We start from the raw sequence: 21674 nt of genomic DNA, 5'->3' as shown, positions 1-21674 counted from the left end.
AGGTTGTGATGCCCACCTGAGACACAATTCCCCTTCATTAGCAACCAGTGATCTAAAGGTCACACACTACCTAAACACAAAATAGGGAGATTTTCACTAAGAGGATTTCCTCCAGAGATGATCTTGGCATGAGCCGGAGGCGCATATTGGGGAATTGCACCACCCAAAGTGGAAAATCTCTACCTAAATATGTTGGAAACTGTTGGATGAAACCTCAAATTTTAATTTTGGAGAAAAAGAGGTCTTTTGTGAAGATGAAGCACCTTCACTGTTGTGTATTTGCCGTTTAGTTGTATATTCTATATATCTGATTTACCTCAGAGCAATGCAGAGATGACAATTCTTCAAAGTCTGCAACAGGTTTATTTACAGTGATTTAAAATCTCTCTTCAATTGCAAGATGTCTCCGCACACAGAACCATAGAAAAGTTACAGCACAGAAGGAGGCCATTCGGCCCATCTTGTCCATGCCATGTTCAGAGCCCTGGTTTCTCAGGTCTTTCTGAAAGCTTCTGCTTACTTTCACTCTTAGAGTCGACACCCAGGTTTAATCAAACAAGTACGGTGAACATAGATCAGTCAACGGGTTAACAATCAAACATAGATCAATTAAGCCATTGAACACTACATTCACAATGTGATGCAGAGGTATTGTAAGTGCAGTGAAAACAGCCAGGTCCTGGGTTTGCTCCTCAACCTATGTTGAATTAATGAATCTCAAACAGTGATAAGGGGTTGAGAGGAGTATTAATGGTTTTAATGCACCCTCCCTCCACCCCCCAGAGTAGGGGGATTTCTAACCCAGGGTTTTAATAGAGCAACTAAGGAGAAAATACTGACCCTCCTGTCAGTAGAACCAGAGGACAAAGATGGAGGGGAATTTAAAACACTGTGATTTGTTACAATCTGGAATGCGCTGCCTAACAGGGTGGGGGAAACAGATTCAATATAACTTTCAAAAGGGAATTGGATAAATGCTTGAACAGAAAATATTTGCAGGGCTATGGAGAAAGAGCAATGGAGTGGGGTAAATTGGATAGCTCTTTCAACAGAGCTACGATAGGTTGAATGGCCTAAGTTGTAAGATCCTATGATTCTTGTTCCAAACTGCTGCTGAATGATCCATGCGACTGCTTGGGTGGGCGTATGTGGGTGAGAAGACAGTCCAGGCTGGTTTGTGACATCCCCACTCCCCAGTCAATTAGCCTGCCAAAATTCACAGCTGAGGCTCACACGTATTATAACTGGATGGGTGAGGCACCAGAGAGGGGCTGGCATCTGGAGAATGGGATCTGAGGAGAAGCCAGCACCTTCCAGAAGGCGAGAGAAAAGAGTGGAGCGGGAACCTTGCAATGTTAAACACAAAAAGACAGACTCTGGCAAACCTGATGCAAAAACAGAACCTGAGAGAACAAATTCACCGCCCTTACACCGAATCACACAAGTCATCCTAAGTGAAACAACTTGCAAGCTTTTATTGCAAAGGAGGAAAGGGGAGGTTGGAGGAGTTACTTAACACAGGAGCAATTAGCTTTTCAGCAGGAAATATTTCTTCAACGGCCGACTGGTAATTGCTGACGCCTGCATTCCAAGGACAGAATCCCACTGTCCACACCGCCCCCATCAACTCCACCCCCTCAAAGCCACATGTTTCCTCCCTTGAAGACTCAACTCAGTTAAGCTGCCGCTTTCCCCTCAATGCAAACTGCTTTGCAAAAGCCACAGTATAACTCAGGAGTCTACCAAGAACACTGAAGTCCAGGTGTGCAAGACTCACTGTGGGAGGCTGTCGCGCATCAGCATGACCTCGCGCTGTTTGCACTTCGGCTGCACGCTTCGCTACCGACTATCTGGGTCACACAAATTCAGTGGTTTCGCGTTTCCTCTCACTCGCGTTCTCACCTTCGTGCTTTGCTGACTGTCTCATCCGAAACCTGACTGCCCACATCCTGCCATGCATCACGTCTGGCTCGCACCATTACTACCCTCCTCGTCAAACTCCACTGTCTCCCTATCTCCGCCCCCCCCCAACCGAGCTACCCTCCCACCCCCACGCACTGAAATCAAATTCCTCGTCTCATTGCCAAATTCTACCCCTCCCCACCAAACTCCAGCCTTCACTACCCTTGCAACCTCCTCCAGATTGTACCCTCGAGTTCCACCCACTCCAGCCTCCTGTGCATCCTAACATTCCGCAGTCAGGAGCTGAGCATCCAGCCATTCCAGCCCCTTGCTTGGAGGTGGGAAATGGAAGCTGATGCCTCCACAAACAAAATCTGTTTCACCAAATGCAGTACTCTCAAGATTCACTGTGCCTCCTGCCAACACAAGATGGCCGCACAAGATGGATGGCCACACAAGATGGATGGCCGCACAAGATGGATGGCCGCACAAGATGGATGGCCGCACAAGATGGATGGCCGCACAAGATGGCCACCAATACCCAGAATGACATCGCACCTATTGGGCCAGCAGAGCAATGCAACATCAATTTCAGAGAATTTAGTCCCCCACACGGAAATCTCTCCCCAGAGGTCATGGCTGTACGTCAGGCGGGGAAGGCACCCAGGAAAGGTTACAGCCGAGGAGCAATGAGATTCGTGTTGCATCTGGAGAGAAGAGCTTGAACCGAGTGGTGTGTGTGTGTGTGTGTGTGTGTGTGTGTGTGTGTTGGTGGGGGGGGGGGGGGGGGGGGTTCACAATCCTAATTTTATACAAAAAGAAGTTACACACTGGCAGGTGTTACAATGCAAAGGCAGTCAAAGAAATCCACCCTTCCTGGCTTCCCGACCATAACCCCAGCCCCATGTTCCGAAACCCCGCCAGAGTAAAAGATGAGAACTGCACACGCACGGCGTTGGCAAAAAACACAGCCCTCAAGATTTACCTGGCTCGGTCAGTAACACACTCGCCTCAGAGTCACAAGATTCCAGGTTCAAGTCCCACTCTAGGGCTTGTTCACAAAAAAAAATCAAGGCTGACACTCCAATGCAGTACTGAGGGGGTGCTGCACTGTCAGAGGTGCCATCTTTCAGATAAGACATTAAACTGAAGCACCATCTGCTTGCTCGGCAGGGGCAGGCGGTGGGGGGAGAAATGTTGTTTCATTAGGTTCTTGTTACCTGTGGTGTGCACTGCTTAGGCACCATTAAGCAGTCTTGTAGAAGTTACCAAGAAGTCTTCATTAACTTCCTGAACTATGTGCATATTTACCGTAGAGGGGGTACAGGTATGGAGAGGACACCATGGCATATCCTTACATGTTGCTACCCAGCTCCACACTGCCGACCTAAGCTCTAAGTCAGGTGCCTTCTTTGTTCCAGGTTGCCAGCATCTGTAGTATTTTGCTTTTGGTTACACCGGGGCTGTTCGGAACAGACAAAACCGAGGGGAGATTTAATTGAGATCTATAAAATTGAGGGGACCTGGATAAAATGGATTGGAGGGACCCATTTCCATTAGCAGAGAGGTCAGTAACTGGCAGAAAGATTAATGGGAAAGATGTCAAGGGTGCAGAGGAGCTTTTGCACCAGGATGACACTGGAGATGAGGGAGTTAAGTTATGTGGTGAGTTTGGAGAAGCTGGGATTGTTCTCTTTGAAGCAGAGAAGGCCAAGGGGAGACCTAACCGAGGGAAACAAAATTATGAGGGGTTTAAAAAGAACAAGTAGCAACAAATGGTTTCCTCTGGTAAGAGGTCAGATTTAAAATAATTGGCAAAAGAACTAAAGGGGAAGTGAGGAGACATTTCTTCACACACAAGTTTATTTTGATCTGAAACGCGCTGCCTCAAAGGGTGGTGGAAACATATTCCAGAGGAACTTTCAAAGCATGATTGGACAAGTACTTGAAGGGGATGAACAATCAAGCTTCTAAGGAGAAAAATGGGGTGTGGGGCTAAACAGAACAACTCTTTCAAAGAGCTGGTATAGGCCCGACAGGCCAGGTGCCTTCTGGGCTGTGAGATTCGGTGATTCTAACGGTGCCAAAACACAGAAAGGAAGATGTGTGAAGAAGGTAGAGTGGTCTTTGACCAAGGAACTCTGTCAGAATCAAGACAGGCCACCAGACTCGAGACACACGTGCCGACACATGTCAGTGCAGCAAACAGGTCTCCTCTATCAGACAGTGAGGAACAATACAGCTAAACCTTGCGAAACAGCCATAGCCCAGTGTGTCCTCACCCCCATCCCGCCTAAAGGGAGGGGACATTTTCTTTTCTTCCAAAAAAAAGGCCAAGGGCCTCTTAACCAAACAAAATAAACAATTACTTTTTTTTAAGCCAAGACTGGCTAAAAGAAAACATTTATGGCTTAGAAATTGTTCTTTTTAAACAAACTGAAGCATTCACATTGAATGAGAGGCTCCACAGCCAGTGCCGCCCCAAAGTACGTTGTTCAGCAATTCAAGTGTTTTTTGGTGTAACAGAGAAGAAAGTAAAAAGGAAAGTGGAGGGGGGGAAAATATGCGGGTTGTGTGTTTGTGTGAATCATGTTACTTTTTTTAAAACATACCATCATGACTGATTGGGAAAATTTGATCACCCTCTCAGGGGAAAGGTCACTGAGGGGGCGGTAAGGAGCAATGAGAAAGATTTTAAGGAGGGGGAAGCACTCAGGCATATTCATGAAATAGTTCCTGGCCCACGCAGCTATTGGCTGCATTTTATTTCTTCTCAAAACAGGGAGGTTATCTCCAGAACTGTAAACATTGACCCTTCCCCATGTCAGTTGCGGGCTTATTTTAAATACTGAAATCATAGATTTTCAGCTGGTCGGCTGACTGTTTCTGACCTAAAAAGGATTGGCCACCAATTTTAACAATCGACGGATGGGGCAGGGGGCGTGAAAAACAGAGCACCTTGACCACACCAATCGTGCCCATGGCCTGCCTGGTGCCATAATCAGATGGGCCTGTAGGTGAGTGGGTAGCACAATCTCCTGAAACAGGTGGGAAGCTTTTTAAATATGCAAATCGGAGGCCTACACAAGACCTTTCAAATGCTAGTGGGCGGGTCTTGCCTGGCACCCAGCCTATTTGCACCAGGCATCGAGAGGCCTAAACGCCGGGCCTTAAAATGGCTGCACAACAAACAGCCCAGGAAGCTATCATTCCTTTTTGTTTAAATTGGTGGGCCCAGGAGCAATGGGAATGCTCAAGTCATTTCTCTTCCCCCAATTTAAGATGTGGGGAAATGCACACAAACTTTGACCAATGTTCCAAAATTTAGTACAATGTAGAAACTTGGCAGGCGGATTTACACAGGCCTGCATCCATTCCTTACAAGGCCAGCGAAGCGAGGACAAGGGATGGGGGGGCGGGGGTTGAGGAGAGGTGGTGGGGCTGAGTGATGCCAGGGAATCCCTAACACTGAAAATTCTCAGATATCCCCAGCTTTAATTGGGACCTGGTGTATGTTTGGAGGCCACTCTGCGCAATGAGATGTAGTGACCTCCAGAAAGTTGTAAGTGGGCCTCACCTGGGGAGGGGTCCAGGCCAGAGAAGCCACTTGGATCCTTGAAGATGAGGAAATATTTCATTAAATGGGTAGCATTAATGTTTAGGGGGAAGACAGTGGTGTAGCAGTAATGTCGCTGGAATAGGCCCAGGCTAATGCTCTGGGGACATGGGTTCAAATCCCACCACGGCAGCTGGTGGAATTTAAATTCAATCAATAAACTCTGGAATTGAAAACTAGTCTCAGTGATGGTGACCATGAAACTATCAGTTGTTGTAAAAACCCATCTGGTTCACTAATGTCCTTTAGGGAAGGAAATCTGCCGTCCTTACCTGGTCTGGCCTATACGTGACTCCAGATCCACAGCAATGTGGTTGACTCTTAACTGCCCTCTGGAATGGTCACATCAAAGGTTACTTCACGAAATAAGAACTCATGGTGTAGGGGGTAACATAATAGCATTGATAGAAGATTGGTTAGTTAACAGGAATAAATGGATCATTTTTGGGTTGGCAAGATGTGACAAGTGGAATGCCACAGGCATCAGTGCTGGGGCCTCAACTATTTACAATCTACATCAATGACTTGGATGAAGAGGCTGAAGGTATGGTTGTTAAATTTGCTAATGACACAGAAATAGGTGGGAAAGTTAAGTTGTGAAGAGGACATAAGGAGTGTGCAAAGGGTTACAGATAGGTGAAGTGAGTAGGCAAACATTTGGGAGATAGAGTATGACATGGGAAAATATGAATTTGTTCACTTTGGCAGGAAGAATAGAAAAGCAGCATATGATTTAAATGGGGAGAGATTGCAGAACTCTGAGGTACAGAGGGATATGGGTGTCCTTGTACATGAATCACAAAAAGTTAGTATGCAGGTACAGCAAGTGATTAGGAAGGTAAATGGAATATTGGCATTTATTGCAAGGGAAATGGAATATAAAAGTAGGAATGTTTTGCTACAGTTGTACAGGGTGTTGGTGAGACCACATCTGGAGTACTATATACAGTTTTGGTCTCTGTATTTAAGAAAGGATATAACTGCATTGGAAGCAGTTCAGAGAAGGTTCACGTGACTGATTCCTGGGACAAAGGGGTTCGTCTTATGAAAGGTTGAGCAGGTTAGGCCTATATCTATTGGAGTTTTGAAGAATGAGAGGTGATCTTACATGTCTCAATAAGATCTTGAGGGAACTTGACAGGGTGGATGCTGAAAGGATGTTTCCCCTTGTGGGAGAGACTAGAACTAGGGGGAAAGTTTAAAGATTAGGAGTCTCCCAATTAAGACTGAGGTAAGGAGTGATTAATTTCTCTCAGAGGGTTGCTAGTCTGTGGAATTCTCTTCCCCAGAGAACAGTTGGAGACTGGGTCATTGTATATGTTCAAGGTGGAGTTAATTTTTGATTGACAAGGGAGTCAAGGGTTATGGGGGGGGGAGTGCCAGGCAGGAAAGTGGAGTTGAGACCACAATCAGATCAGCCATGATCTTATTTAATGGCGGAGCAGGCTCAAGGGGCCAAATGGCCTATTCCTGCTCCTAATCCTTGTGTTGTGTTGTCTAGTAAGCCACTCAGTTGAAGGACAATTAAGGATGGCCTTGCCAGCGATACTCACATCCCATGAAAGAAGTTTTTTTTAAAAAAGTGCAGGATACAGACAGAATTTGACCAGGCATGCCCTTCCCTCCGGACACCTTATGTAGTGCAGAACGAGATTTTTGAAATTTGCAGATTAAATATTTAGTCGATCACTTTAACCAGAAGCAAAAGCGGATTAAAGGTCTGCCAATTTATTCTCAGGTTTAGGAAGGACTGAGTAGTGGATGAATGTCTACAACCTTGGACAGTGCCCCTTTAAGAAGCAGTTAATTACAGTGCGAGCCTTTCATGTTCAAGTTTGGCCTGTCATGGCAACATCCACTGTACGCGATACCAATTGCCTCACCATTGAAATGCTGCTCAGGTGCATTACAGCGCCAACCAAAAACAGACTTATACTTGCAGGTCAAAGACAGACAGGTTATATTTCCAGAACAACTTTCCCCCAAACACCCTATTTTAAAGCATTTTGAGAGGCTGAATTACAATACACGTGACAGAACGGAAGGTCGGCAGCCTGAATAACATGGGAGACATGGGGAATTAAACCTCACATTTGCCCCATAATTAGGCTGTAATCTCATCAGCAGTGTTGCTCCATTTTGTAACAGTGTGTGGTGGGTATATGGAGACATGGATCGAGGGGTGCGCTTCCAACTGGCTTAATGTGCCCACAATAAATCACTTTGCACTGGTTCAGCACGTGAGGCAACCCAAGCTCATCAGCATTCATATGGGAACAGGAATTGTAACCTTCATTCACTACGACTCAGTTGATGCAGACACTGTCCAGTGTGGAACTGAGCCAAACTGACCACAAAGGTCCTGGATTAATCTAGCCTCCGTACTGAGCTTGCTGCAGTTGCCAGTGGTGGTGGTGGTGGGGGGGGAGAGAATGCCAGTACTCCACTCGGAATTACCACCCCTGGACGAGGGAGGGGCTAAAAAAATGTCAGTCGCAGTCCTTGTTCTCGATAGTTACCCAGAAACGTACCCACCCTGCACTTTGCCAAAGTGCACACTGGTGGACATTGCGAGCGCACAGGATTGGGTATGGATGGATTGAACCCCTTGGCAAATCTGCCTACACTTACATAAGAAATGGGAAGAGGAGGAGGCCATTAAGCCCATCGAGCCTGCTCCACCATTCAATAAGATCATGGCTGATCAGATTGTGGCCTTAGCTCCACTTTCCTGTCTGCCCCTCATAACCCTCGACTCCCTTGTCGATCGAAAATCTATCTAACTCAGTCTTGAATGGCCCAGCTTCCACTGCTCTCTGGGGGAGAGAATGCCAAAGAGAAGAAATTTCTCCTCACTACATCTTAAATGGGAGGCCCCTTATTTTTAAAAACTGTGCCCCCTAGTTCTATTTTCCCCCATAAGGGGAAACATCCTCTCAGCATCAACTCTGTCAAGCCCCGCTTCAAATGTTTCAATAAGATCACCTCTCATTCTCCTAAACTCCAATGAGTATAGGCCCAACCTTCTCAACCTTTCCTCATAAGACTAACCCCTTCCTCCCAGGAACACTTCACTTGGAATGCATTAGCTGAAAAGGTGGTGAAAGCAGATTCAATAGTAACTTTCGAAACAGAATTGGATACGTACTTGAAAAGGAAAAACATGTAGGGCGATGGGGTGGGGGCGGGGATGGACGCGGGGGCAGTGGGGCTTGTTGGACAGCTCTTTCAAAGAGCTGACACAGAGATGATGGGACAAATGCCTCCACTAATACTGGATGACTAAGTGCACTGGCACATCACATACAACGCAGATCGCTCTTTTGGGGCTGGGCCTCAAGAGAGCAGAGCAGCATCCACAGGACTGCACCCTAACAAACCTTTATGGAGTTCGAGGCCGAGAAGCAGGGGCAAAACTTTACTTTGCAAACCCAAGAGTATGTGGCGTTTCACAACTGTGCCCCGGTCTCACCACCTCCGCACTGTACCTCTCTTCCCTCACTGGCAGCCAGGCTGAGAAGGCCCGATTGCTTGGATGACCAATTAGGCCACAATGTGTTTGCGCAGGGACGTTGCAGCCTGAAGCTGCAGCACCTTGGGCAAGTGGTTTTAAGGCACAGCCTAGGAAACCTCAAATGAATGAAGACAGCAGTGCTGCTGCGTCTAGGCATCTGGCAAACCTCAACTGACAGCCATCCAAGATTCTAGCCAGTGGATTTGGTCATATTACAGCAAGGCCCCACAAATCAGATGATAAAACAGACTGAATTCACTGCGTAGAATCCTGGATGCCTTCCAATTGAAGTGAACAAAATTTCCCACTGTCGCCTTATTCCTCCCCACCCCCACCAGCCCCCAAGCATTAAAAAGGATAAGGGACAGGATTTCGAATTGCGAAACGGTTTTTACAAAATTATTTATCTGTATCAGCTTTCTTCTGAATGTGATCTGCCAGTGCATTTTCCCACACAAAACGGAACTGTGAATCACCCTGGTGAACATATACTATTCACAAAAAAAAAGTATGCTAAACTCCGCTCAAAAAATGGGGAAGAGCCTTGGTTACATCATTTGTAAAATATAAAACTTAACTGAATGTCAGCTCACATGCCTGTGGATTAAGACATGCCCAAGCTGTTCATTGTTTTTTCCAACCTGGCTTTCCTAGGCCACACACAATGTGCAGCAGATTGAGGGTAAATAATTTCAACAAATTTCCAAAGCTCCGATAGACAGGGTTCCCGGTGTACATTCTCTGGAAAGGTTACAGTAGCTTGGTTATATGGTCTGTACATTAGAATCTCACAGTCTAGGACTGCCCGAGGTTCGATGCACAGTCCACATGGAGTTAAACAATCGCAGTCAAGCTTCAGAGGTGTGCCTGCCTGATGGGAGAGGGGGGACACCGGTGAGGGTTCCCGATGACTCATCCAGATTCGTGCGCTGCCAAATAGGCATCGGGTCAGGATAATATAAGTCTCAGGTGTGATGCCTTGTACGGTCAAATAGCCAGCCTACACTCACCTTCTAGGCCCGGTATGTGAAGAATGGTCATTTGGGGCGTACACTACTTTGGCTCCAACCAGCCACCCCCCCCCACAACCCTCCCTTGCAAGTGTGAGACACATGGGAAGAGGGAGAAAGTTGTTTGGGGGGGTGGGGGGCAGGAAAAGAGCTTACCAGATCAAGTTACACATGCATGCATAACTTCTTGAAGGTTGCACAATCCAACATGGCAGAATGACCCTACCACTAAGTCCCACGTACTTATCATAGACTCCTGCATCATTATGTACTGAACATATCTTCTAACAATCATGTGTGTATTCCTCTTGTGGGTAGAGGACATCAGGGCTGGGTTCTCAAGACACCAACTTTATCTCCTCCCTCCCAGATGAAGACTTAAGGGGAGCTCAATAAGACCTCTGTGGGGACTATCTTGGTGCTTTTTACAAAATTGCATAGATGGAAATTCCCAGCTACTCGCTAAAATCACCATGTCACTTTCTTACAAAACACAGCAAATATACATTCATGCTCGCATTCATGTCTGTCTGTTTTTATTTCAGATTTCCAGCATCTGCAGTATTTTGCTTTTATTAAATATATATTTACACGTTTCTTCTCCAAATTACCTTGGAGAGAATGATTTGGGGGGGGATGGTGGAGGGGTCAGCTTGCTAAGTTTGCCTTCTTGTCTTTTTCCAATCTCCCAAGCATTGAGGTCGCTCCACAATCCTCGAACGTTTACAGGGCGAGCGGAATCCATCGCGGTGAGCGAAACCGTCAGGGCTCGAAGCGGCTTCTTGACACGTGGCCAAGAAGATGGAAAAGGGTTAACTTAAGTCCTGTGGTTATTACAGGCACGTGCCAGCACTAAGGCGCCAGGAGGCTTTGCAAAATGCTCCGCGTTTATTGCAAGTAATCACTGAAGGTCGCACAAGCTGCAGTTTCGAAGATTGTGGGTAATTCTGATCGAACCCTTTTCACATTTTAAACACCTCAGTCGGGTAGAGAAAGAAAAACTATTGTCTCTGGTGGAGGAATCGAGGCGGAGGGGGCATATTCTTAAAAATTAGAGCCAGGTCATTGAGGAGCAAACATGCTTTCCACTCAAAGGGTGGTGGAAATTAAGATTCACTTCCCTAAAAGGCTGTGGATGCTGGAAGTCATTTGGCACTTTCAAGACTGAGACTGAGATGGCTGAGAGTACCAAGGGGTTGGAACAAAGGTAGATAAATGGAGTTAAGGTCCAAACAGCAATGATCAAATTGAATGCTGGAACAGGTTCAAAGGGCTGAATGGCCTACTCCTGTAGCAACATTCAAATACTACAAACGCAACAAGCACTGGCTTAATTACAGGATAAAAATCTCAAGAGGTTTCACAGGCAAAATATGACACTGAGCCACATAAAGAGATATTAAGACAAGTGACCAAAAACTCAGTCAAAGAGGTAAGTGCGTCTTAAAACGAGGAGAGAGAAGTAGAGGGAGACAGGGAATTCCAGAGCTTAGGGTCCAGCTGCTGAGGGCACAGTCACCAATGGTGGGACGCTCATCATCAGGGGAAGGGGATACACAGTAGGCTGGATTTGGAGAGGTGCAGAGATTGCAGAGGGCTGTAGGTTGTTAAAGAGATAGGGAGGGGCCAGGTCAGAGGCTTTCATAGAATTGGGTACAATGTACAGAAACAGGTCACTGCCGATGTTCATACTCCACACAAGCCTCCTCCCACCCTACTTCATCTCACCCCACCAGCATAACCTTCATCTTTCATAACCGTTCATCCTCATGTACTTGGCTAGCTTCCCTTTAAATGGATCTATGCTATTCTCCTCAGCCATTCCCTGTGGCAGTCACATTCTAAGTGACTAACTGATATGTATAGCCTAGTTTTGGTCTCCCCCACAAGCGGAACCGCCTTCTTTACGTCTATCCCACCAAAGCCTTTCACAATCTTAAAGGCCAACAATGGAGTTTAATGTGGGAAAATGTGAAGTTGTTCACTTTGGCAGGAAGAATAAAAAAAGCAGAGTATTACTTAAACAGAGAATGACTGCAGAATTCCAACGTGCAGAGGGATCTAGGTGTTCTAGTGCATGAGTCACAAGTTAGCATGAAGATACAGCAAGTAATTGAGAAGGCTAATGGAATGCTAACTTTCATTACAAGAGGAATTGAACATAAAAGTAGGGATGTTATGCTTCAGTTATACAGGGCATTGGTGAGACCACATCTCGAATACTGTGTGCAGTTTTGGTCTCCTTATTTAAGGATGGATTTAAATGCATTGGCAGTGGTTCAGAGGAGGTTTACTAGATTGATACCTGGAATGAGTGGGTTGTCTTATGAGGAAAGGCTGGACAGACTGGGCTTGTTTCCACTAGAGTTTAGAAGATTGAGGGGTGACTTGATTGAAGTATATAAGATCCTGAACGGTCTTGACAAGGTGGATGTGGGAAGGATGTTTCTTCCGGTGGGTCAGTCCAGAACTAGGGGCACTGATAAAATTGGGGGTCACCCTTTTAGGACAGAGATGAGGAGGATTTATTTCTCTCAGAGGTTGTGAGGCTTTGGAACTCTCTGCCTCAGAAGGCAGTGGGGGGGGGGGGGGGGGAGGTGGTCACTGAATATTTTTAAGGCAGAGGTAGATTGATTCCCTTGTCTAACAAGAATCTAAGGTTATCGGGGTTCAAAACACAAACAGATCAGCCATGATCTAATTGAATGGTGGAGCAGGCTTGAGGGGCCGAATGGCCTGTGCTGGTCCTATTTCGTACGTTTGTAACAGGTTGAGGTTGGTTCTGCTTTGGAACTGAGTGATCATCACGGTACTAAACGAAGAAGGTTCCAAAACTTCATTCGGGCTTAATTTGTCCGAGCGTGCTTCTAGCATCAAAAACAACGCAGCATGTCCGCTTTCATAAAGGAACCCACCATCCAATAGCAGGTGGTCACCTGCAGTGGGCTGTTACAGTCTAGCCATATGGTTAAGCTATTAAGCTGGTGAGGCAGAATGCATGACCGCACGTACAGTTTCACACTAGTTCAGTGCCCGTTGACAGGAAGTCACTGATGACAAGCCTGTTACTCAAATGATAAGCCATTGTCTTCACATGACAACACAAACTGTGCCAAAGCGCAGGTTTCACTTTGCTTTTTCAGGGGCTTGGCTGAAGAGATTTAAAAGCATTTCATACAGTCCGCAATATAGTCCAGCTGTTGATGTTTTGAACCCCGCTATCAGACAGTGGATGGAATGCTGTCAGTGAGTACTTCAGGATTGTCATCACTGTTGTAATGTCAGAAACGTAGCAGCCAATCTGCACACAGCAAGATCCCACAAACAGCAATGTGATAATGACCAGATAATTTGTTTTTAGTGATGTTGTTGAGGGGCAGGACACTCTGCCACCCTACCTGCACCCTTCTTTGAAATAGCGCTGCCAGAGTCTTTTACATCCACTTGCGAGGGCTGACAGGGCCTCTGTTTAAAGCCTCATCCAAAAGATGACAACGTAGCCTTGCTATGATTAATTTGGACGGACTTCAAGGAGCTGACTGTAAAACTGGCCGTCAAGTTGCACTGGAAGGCTCAGCCTCAATTTTGGGCACGAGTCTTCGGAGCAGGACTTGAACCTGCAACCTTCTCACTTAGAGGCAAGTATGCTACCAACTGAGCCATGGCTGACACCCTGGACTGAGAGCATCAGTAGGGCATTCGAATGGAGAGAGGGGTAAAGTAGAACACATCCAAACCAGATTTTCTTCACTCTTGGGTCACTGCAGTAGGAAGCCAGGTAGACACTCCCTCCTTCATGGCAATGGGGCCAATCATACCAGCCTTACTGGCACCATTGCTAAGATCAATTACATCAGCACAGACCAGAGATTAAACCTTCCTATTCCAAAAAGTCTGCACTCATTTCAAGCATAGCTATGACATAGTGTCCGAGGACTTTGCTCTCACCCTGTTCGTTGAGTGTGCAATTACTCTCCCTAAATGGTAACCTAATCCCAATAAGGGGATTAAGCCCGTCAGAGGCAGGCTTATTACTGTTCAGGTAACCAACACTGCATACCAAGAGAGAACTTCAATGTGGCAGAAAAGGATACAGAGTACACACAGGCGCACGTTACAATATGGAAGCAGGCCATTCAGCCCAACCTGTCCATAGTCAGTGCTTGCCCATGTGAGCAAACAGTCTTAATCACATTTACCCTATTCCCACAACCTTTCATCCATTTATTAAATGTAACCTCGAACGTTGACATTTTCTTCTCCCTCAACCAAACACTCTGGAAGTGAACTCCACAGTCTCACAACTCTGTGAAGGAATTTCTCCTGCCTAGCCACTTAGATTTCTCTTACACATTGAAAGAGGAATAAATGTATGTCCAGTTCTTTTACTCTAGAATTACAAAATTGACTATGATTCTAGATAGTTTCTAAATTCAATTTATTGCTCAAATTTTAGCATTCAGACAAGGGATGAGTGGCTTACAATATTCAGGCTGAAAGTTTCCTTGATTTACAAGTACATTAGAGGTGATCAGTCCGCAGTTGAACCTAGTCAATCAGTCATATGATGAAGCTGCTGCTTTTGTCTTTGTTCCTCTTCCTGTTCGTATTATTGAATATTTTTAGGACAGAGGTAGATCGATTCCCTTGCCTAACAAGAATCAAAGGTTATCAGAGCTAGATGGGAACGTGGAACTCAAAACACAAACAGATCGGCCATGATCGTATTGAATGGCGGAGCAGGCTCGAGGGGCTGAATGGTCGACTTCCACTCCTATTTTGTATGCTTGTATGTTGACCAGAAGGGTCAGCATCAGTTATTCTACTGCTTCAGGTTTGATACCTTCAGTGGGAGGTGCTGGGTGTTCCTTTCGAGAGAGACAGATGCTAGACGGTCAGTCAAATACACATTATCTATCTGCTTCAAAACACCTCCCACTTCCTCCTCCGATGGTATCTCTGGCACCTTATTTGGACCCTGCAACTGCTGGAAACAGTCTGCTTCTACATCCCCATGCTTCAGAGGAGATGGTGGTCTAGTGGTAATGTCACTAGGCTAGTAATCCAGAGGTCCAAGCTAATGCCCAGGGGCACAGGTTCAAATCACACCATGCCAGCTGGTGGAATTTAAATTCAATTAATTAAAAATCTGGAATTGAAACTATAAAATCCTCTGGTTCACTAATGTCCTTCAGAGAAAGAAATCAGCCATCCTTACCCAGTCTGGCCTACATGTGACTCCAGACCCACAGCAATGTGGCTGACTCTTAACTGCCCTCTGAAGTGGCCGAGCAAGTCACTCAGTTCAAGGGCAATTAAGGATAGGCAACAAATGCTGGCTTTGCCAGCGACACCCATGTCCCAAGAAGGAAATAAGAGAAAAAAAAATCACTGAGATCAACTCCCCTTTGATGCTCAACATTAAAACATCAGCTCAATGCACCATGCATAGCAGTTACTTAAGTAGATGAAGGAAAAAGGAATAGAAGGATTATGTTGATCAGGTGAAAGTGTAAACACCAAAAAGGCCAGTTGGGCTGAATCACCAGTTTCTGTGTTGTTAAATCCCATGACATGCTTATGAATATTATTACATTGCATTGTTAATTCAGATTATTTCCATATGTGTTCAGTGGAAAGATCTATTCAATGTAAGACCCAAGAAGGGTTAAATTCAGTAGAGGAGGGAGAAGCAGAACATACGTCAGACAAACTTCTACCTTTGCCCATTCTCTGTGCTGCTGTACTGGCTACTCTGGAGCCTGACCACACAATCTCTCTCACAAAAAAAGGCATCCACTTTAACACCGCAAACAGCCTACTGCCCCAGGAATAAGCATTTAGGGACAGGAGTAGGCCATTCAGCCCCTCACACCTGTTCCACTATTTAACCCTATACCTAACAAAAATCTATCAATCTCAGTTTTGAAGTTTTCAACCTTTTGGGGAAGAGAGTTTCAGGTATCCATTCCCTTTTGTGTGAAGAAGTGCTTCCTGCCATCATCCTTGAACAGCCTGGCTCTCATTTTAAAGTTATGCCCCCTTGTTCAAGGCTGCCCCCCACCAAAGGAAATAGTTTCTCTCTATCTACCCTGCTCACTTCCTTTAATCATTATAATCACCTCAATCTTCTATGCTCAAGGGAACACAAGCTTGAAATTGCATTTTTGATGCCAAAAGTGTTCTCTTTCCAGTGTTCATATCCCTCACCTTGAGAAATATAAAAAGTTAAACAAGAGACACCCTCCCCACCTCAAAGGAAAATCCGTGCTTTTGGTCAAAACTACTTTCTGACATATGGTGACTCTTTAGCCAATCATACTTCGTGAACATTTATGAAACTGGAGTACAATCCAATCATCATACTGCCAAGTCTTGCCAAGTGCGTGCGTGGCTCTGCAGACTGGTTACGCCAACTAGTTTCAGCAGTTTAAAAATACTCCCAAAACCTGCAAACAAAAAGAAGCCTCCATTTGCTAACTGGCCAACAGTTTGCACTCTTGACTTTACCGAAAGATTTAAACCCATTTTCTAAAATACGTCAAGCTGCACAGAAACGACTGCATTTAATTCCAAGAATGTGAGACATTCCGCTGGGCTCTTCAAATAAACTTGCAATACCATATGAATTCCCTGCTGTGGTTGAGAGGTATGTAGCGTAAGGTATACATGGATCATTCTGAATCCAACACAGCAAGGACAAAGCCATGAATAGAAAATATAAACATTCCTTCAATGTTCAGGAGGCTGCTTCTCAAGATGCCGTGTCAGACAGTTCCTGAGCAGCCCCACTTTTGAACACTGCTAGATATTCAACACTGTCCTCTCTCTACAAGATCACATGTACCCTGTTGCAGACCCCTTCAGTGTACCGCACACGCTCTATTAAAGGGAATCTTCGGGAGATGAGTTGGCCTACACTGTGTCAATCTTCACCATAGAGAGATTCTTTCATTGAAACTTGGCTAGTGTTCCTCAGTTACTTTAAGAAAAAGAATGTTCATTTATATAGAGCCTTTCACGATGTTTCACAGCCAATCAAGTACTTCTGAAGCACAGTCACTATTGTCGTGTGGGAAACATGGCAGCCAATTAGTGCACAGCAAGCTCCCACAAACAGCAATGTGATAATGACCTGATAACCTGTGTCAGTGATGGCAGTTGGAGGATAAATATTGGCCAGGGCATTAGGGAGAACTCCCATGTTCTTCTTAGAAATAGTGCCATGGGACCTTTCACGTCTGCCTGAGGGGGCAGACAGTGTCTCGGCTTGATATCTCATCAGAAGGACAGCACCTCGAACAATGCAGCACTGGCGCGTCAGCCTGGATTGTGAGAGGAGGGAGTGCGACTTGAACCCACAACCTTCTGACTCGGCAGTGAGTGCGCTAATCACTGAGCCACAGTTAATACTTGGTTGGTAGATGGGGTGGCCAGTGAACTCCCAGGTTCAATGCCTCCATACTACTCGCCCCTGGCCATCACCCACCACCCCCCCCAATAAAATGAAATTGTTCTAAAACAATAACACCAATTTCATAATTATGAAGTTTTTACAACACCACACTATAGGTGTCAGCTCTTAGTCAGATTCTGGAATCTAAATGTCTCTCCCTTTTGAAAGTCTGAGTTCAACCATATCCCAGGTCTCCAATGGGTGACTTGTACAGCTTTGTATTCAAGCCTTTCGAACAGATGCCTGAGGCACCCTGATGGATAAGTGGGTAAATGCACCAGCTGGTGTGGTGCCAGAGTGATCGGAAGTGCCAATCCCAAGTTGTGATGTGTTCAGTCATCATCGCAGCCTTGGAATGACTTCCCTCAACCTCAGGGTGGGGAGTGAGCAGGGAAATCAACTGAGGTTTCCACGCCTAATCGATTGCACCTCAACACTCACTGTTAAGGTTCACATGCAAAGAGTAAGATACTGGAGAATACACATGGACCTGTATCACAATAAGGGCCAGCATCTTCTGGGCAGAAAAACTTAACTTGCATTTATGCAGCACTGTTAACATGGTTAAAAAAAATACCTAGGACATGGCAATCAGACAAAAACTGACAACAAGCCAAAGGAGATATTAGGACAGGTGGCAGAGGGATCGATTTTAAGGCACACCTTAAAAGGAGGAGAGAGTGGTGGAGAGGTTTAGCGAGGGAATTCCTGAGCTTGGGGCCCAGGCAGCTGGAGGCACAGCCGCCAATGGTGGGACAAATGGCACCAGGGATGGGCGAGATGCCAGAATTGGGGAAATGCACAGACCTCGGAGGGGCTGGAGGAGGTTACAGAGATAGGGAAGGGGCGAGGCCATGGAGGGATTCGAACACGAGGACGTAAAGATGAAACTTGAGGCAGTGTTGGACTGGCAACCAAGGTAGCAGAGGGGTGATGGGTCAATGGGCCTTGGGCAGGAGTTTGGCAGCAGCGAACAGCCAATCATCGCCAGCCCAGCGAACAAACAAAACAAACGGTGACCATTCGGTGCTGCCCAGAACAACATGCTCGAGGTCTCAACGGTGGGACTTGTACTTCACCCACCCTCACCTTCGTGGCCTCGCCAGCCACACAGTACAGACACTGGGCCACACAATTCTTTAAGAGCTCACAACAACAAAGGACCAGAACTTTAAGAATGAAAACAGCTTGTTCAACTGATCATCATGTCCTCACTGATAAACTGCTCATTTGCCATCTGTTAATGTACTCAAGGCACAAACCCTCACAGAACTATTCGGTTACAAAGGTATTGCTCCGCTATATGAATAAATCTGAATTTCTCTCTTTAAGACTGCGGACTCAGCACTTTGTGGAATTAAATGGGCCAGGGTGCACTAAGCAGCATCTGAAAGCCTATCCCTCAAACCCAACACAAGTCCACGCTCAAGAGTACCCTATCAAAGAGAAAATTAAATTGCCTTTGGAAAGCCCAAATCTGTTTTCAATTCGGTCTGACCAACACAAAGCTTTTTTTAAAAAAAATATCCCCCAGGCCGAATGTCAAACTGTGCCAATGTCCTCAAATGGATTGGGGGGGAGGGGGAGAGATCAGACTGAGACACAAAATTAAACAGGGAATAGTCTCCAAGTAATTGTTTTTCCCTCAAACATCTACTTTGTGACTGAGCTGTCAGCCATTTCAACTTGGAATTCAACTTCCAAATGCACACACACACACACCAGTTGCCCGAGTTCACCCTGACACACACACACCAGTTGCCCGAGTTCACCCTGACACACACGCACACACACCAGTTGCCCGAGTTCACCCTGACACACACACACCAGTTGCCCGAGTTCACCCTGACACACGCACACACACCAGTTGCCCGAGTTCACCCTGACACACACGCACACACGCCAGTTGCCCGAGTTCACCCTGACACACACGCACACACGCCAGTTGCCCGAGTTCACCCTGACACACACACCAGTTGCCCAAGTTCACCCTGACACACACACACACACCAGTTGCCCGAGTTCACCGACACACACACACACACCAGTTGCCCGAGTTCACCCTGACACACACGCACACACGCCAGTTGCCTGAGTTCACCCTGACACACACACCAGTTGCCCAAGTTCACCCTGACACACACACACACACCAGTTGCCCGAGTTCACCGACACACACACACACACACACACACACCAGTTGCCCGAGTTCACCCTGACACACACACACACACACAGCAGTTGCCCGAGTTCACCCTGACAAACACACACACACACACCAGTTGCCCGAGTTCACCCTGACACACACACACACACACCAGTTGCCCGAGTTCACCGACACACACACACACACACCAGTTGCCCGAGTTCACCCTGACACACACACACACACACACCAGTTGCCCGAGTTCACCGACACACACGCAAACACCAGTTGCCCGAGTTCACCCTGACACACACACACATACACACCAGTTGCCCGAGTTCACCCTGACACACACAACAACCTGAAATGCTCCATCGTGGTTTGGCTGCATTGCTTTCTAGCTGGACTGAAAAGCCTAACTGCGCTATACAGTGCCTAGGAAGAGGCATCCTGTCCCTTTAATGAGCTAGAAAATGGTGACCGTTACAGGGGTCTAGTGGGAGGTCGATGAGAAAGGGGGTGGAGGGAGATCCAACAATGCTAAGGAAATAGGCGCAGAAAGGAACTGCACAAAATGAGCCCAGGACCCAGTTGCGTCCTGGAGTTGAGAGAGAACTGATGGAGGAGTGGGAGGGAGCCCATTTACATTAACAGCAAAACACTCACTTACCAAAACGATCGCAAACCTCTCCTCCAGCTCGCATTGTTCAGGCATTGGTAACTTCAGTGGCATGATTTGAGCACTTAGGTTCATCTGTCCATCCAAACTTCCAGTGTTTCCCATTTCATCCGGGGCAATACAAGAAGAAAGTGAATATCCCCCTTCCTTAATTTCCCCTACTTTTGTTTTTTTGGGGGGGAGGAGGTGGGGGGAAAGAGTTCCCAAGAACTGACCTCCCGCAGCGTCCGTCTGGTCCGCTTCTCACAAACTTTTCAAACACAAACTTTGGGGGGGAAAAAAAAAACTAAACTTGCCCACAAAATACTTCTCTCAAGCCTAAAGTTGTTATTTCCCCCCCCCACCCCCTCCTCCTCCGTTTTGTTTAACCCTCCCCCTCTGTCCTCAGAGGGGATAAGTTGCCAGCAGTTCCAAGTTATCCTGCAGGAATCATTTCAGCTGCTCCCTGCCTGGTCTGCCTGTCCCTCGCTCGGTTTGGAGGAAACTCATTGTTCAGCGTCAGTTTCTCGCAGCCTCTCCACTCTGAGCAGGGAGCGAGCCCGAGTGCGCGCCCATTCACTAACTCTGGAGAGAACCCTCCCCCCATTGGTCCCACTGTCTGTCCATCACCCTTGGTAACAAAGAGGGGGTGAGACCGCAGAGCCGATTTGGGGATTACAGTTCCGCTGATTGTATGGAGAACACTCACTTCTGCCACATTGGCATTTGAAGACTTAAAAATCTATTACATTCATTGATTTCCCCACCCCCTTTCATATATTTCTCTCATTTTCATTTATTTGTCTCATTTTTTCCACCCTCGTTTAAAAAGAGACTTGCATTTATATAGCGCTTTTCAAGACCACCAGACGTCTCAAGGTGGTCTGTAACCAATGAAGTGGTCACTGTTTTTTTTTTCATTCATTCACAGGATGTGGGCATCACTGGCTCGGCCAGCATTTATTGCCCATCCCTACTTGCCCTCATTTAGAGGGTATTTTTAAGAGTCAACCACATTGCTGTGGGTCTGGAATCACATGCAGGTAAAGAGGGGCATTAGTGAACCAGATGGGTTTTTACAACAATGGTTTCATTGTCACATTAAACTTTTAATTCCAGGTTTTTATTAAATTCAAATTCCACCATCTGCCTTGGTGGATTTAAACCCAGGTCCCCAGAGCATTATCATGGGTCTCTAGATTACTAGCCCAGTGACAATACCACTATACCACCACCTGTTTGGCTGATAGTCAAGCATCATCTAATTGGGTAATGGGTCTTTTTGCTTTCCAATTGACATGGGAAGGCAGTGAGCCACAAGGATGGATGTGTTGGCCAACGAATGTCTGGAAGGCAGGGCAAGTCATGTGAT

At 46.3% G+C, this 21674-nt stretch overlaps 1 protein-coding gene across 5 annotated transcripts in view; it reads right to left on the bottom strand.

Moving 5' to 3' along the window:
* Nucleotides 1-20851, bottom strand: part of fmnl3 (formin-like 3) — a 170684-nt gene extending 149833 nt beyond the window's left edge. For all 5 annotated transcript variants that reach the window (XR_013574129.1, XM_078534536.1, XM_078534535.1 and 2 more), the window contains exon 1: nt 20315-20851. Coding sequence is in view for 4 of the 5 variants with exons in the window: in XM_078534536.1 (XP_078390662.1) it covers nt 20315-20428 (114 nt within the window). In the remaining variant the exon portion in view is untranslated. The remainder of the gene's footprint in view (nt 1-20314) is intronic.
* Nucleotides 20852-21674: the final 823 nt, after the last annotated feature.

Source organism: Cetorhinus maximus, chromosome X (genome assembly GCF_964194155.1).
Source record: "Cetorhinus maximus chromosome X, sCetMax3.hap1.1, whole genome shotgun sequence".
NCBI classification, from domain to species: domain Eukaryota; kingdom Metazoa; phylum Chordata; class Chondrichthyes; order Lamniformes; family Cetorhinidae; genus Cetorhinus; species Cetorhinus maximus.
Note: the sequence above shows the minus strand (reverse complement) of the source record. Positions and strands in the feature narration are given on the sequence as shown.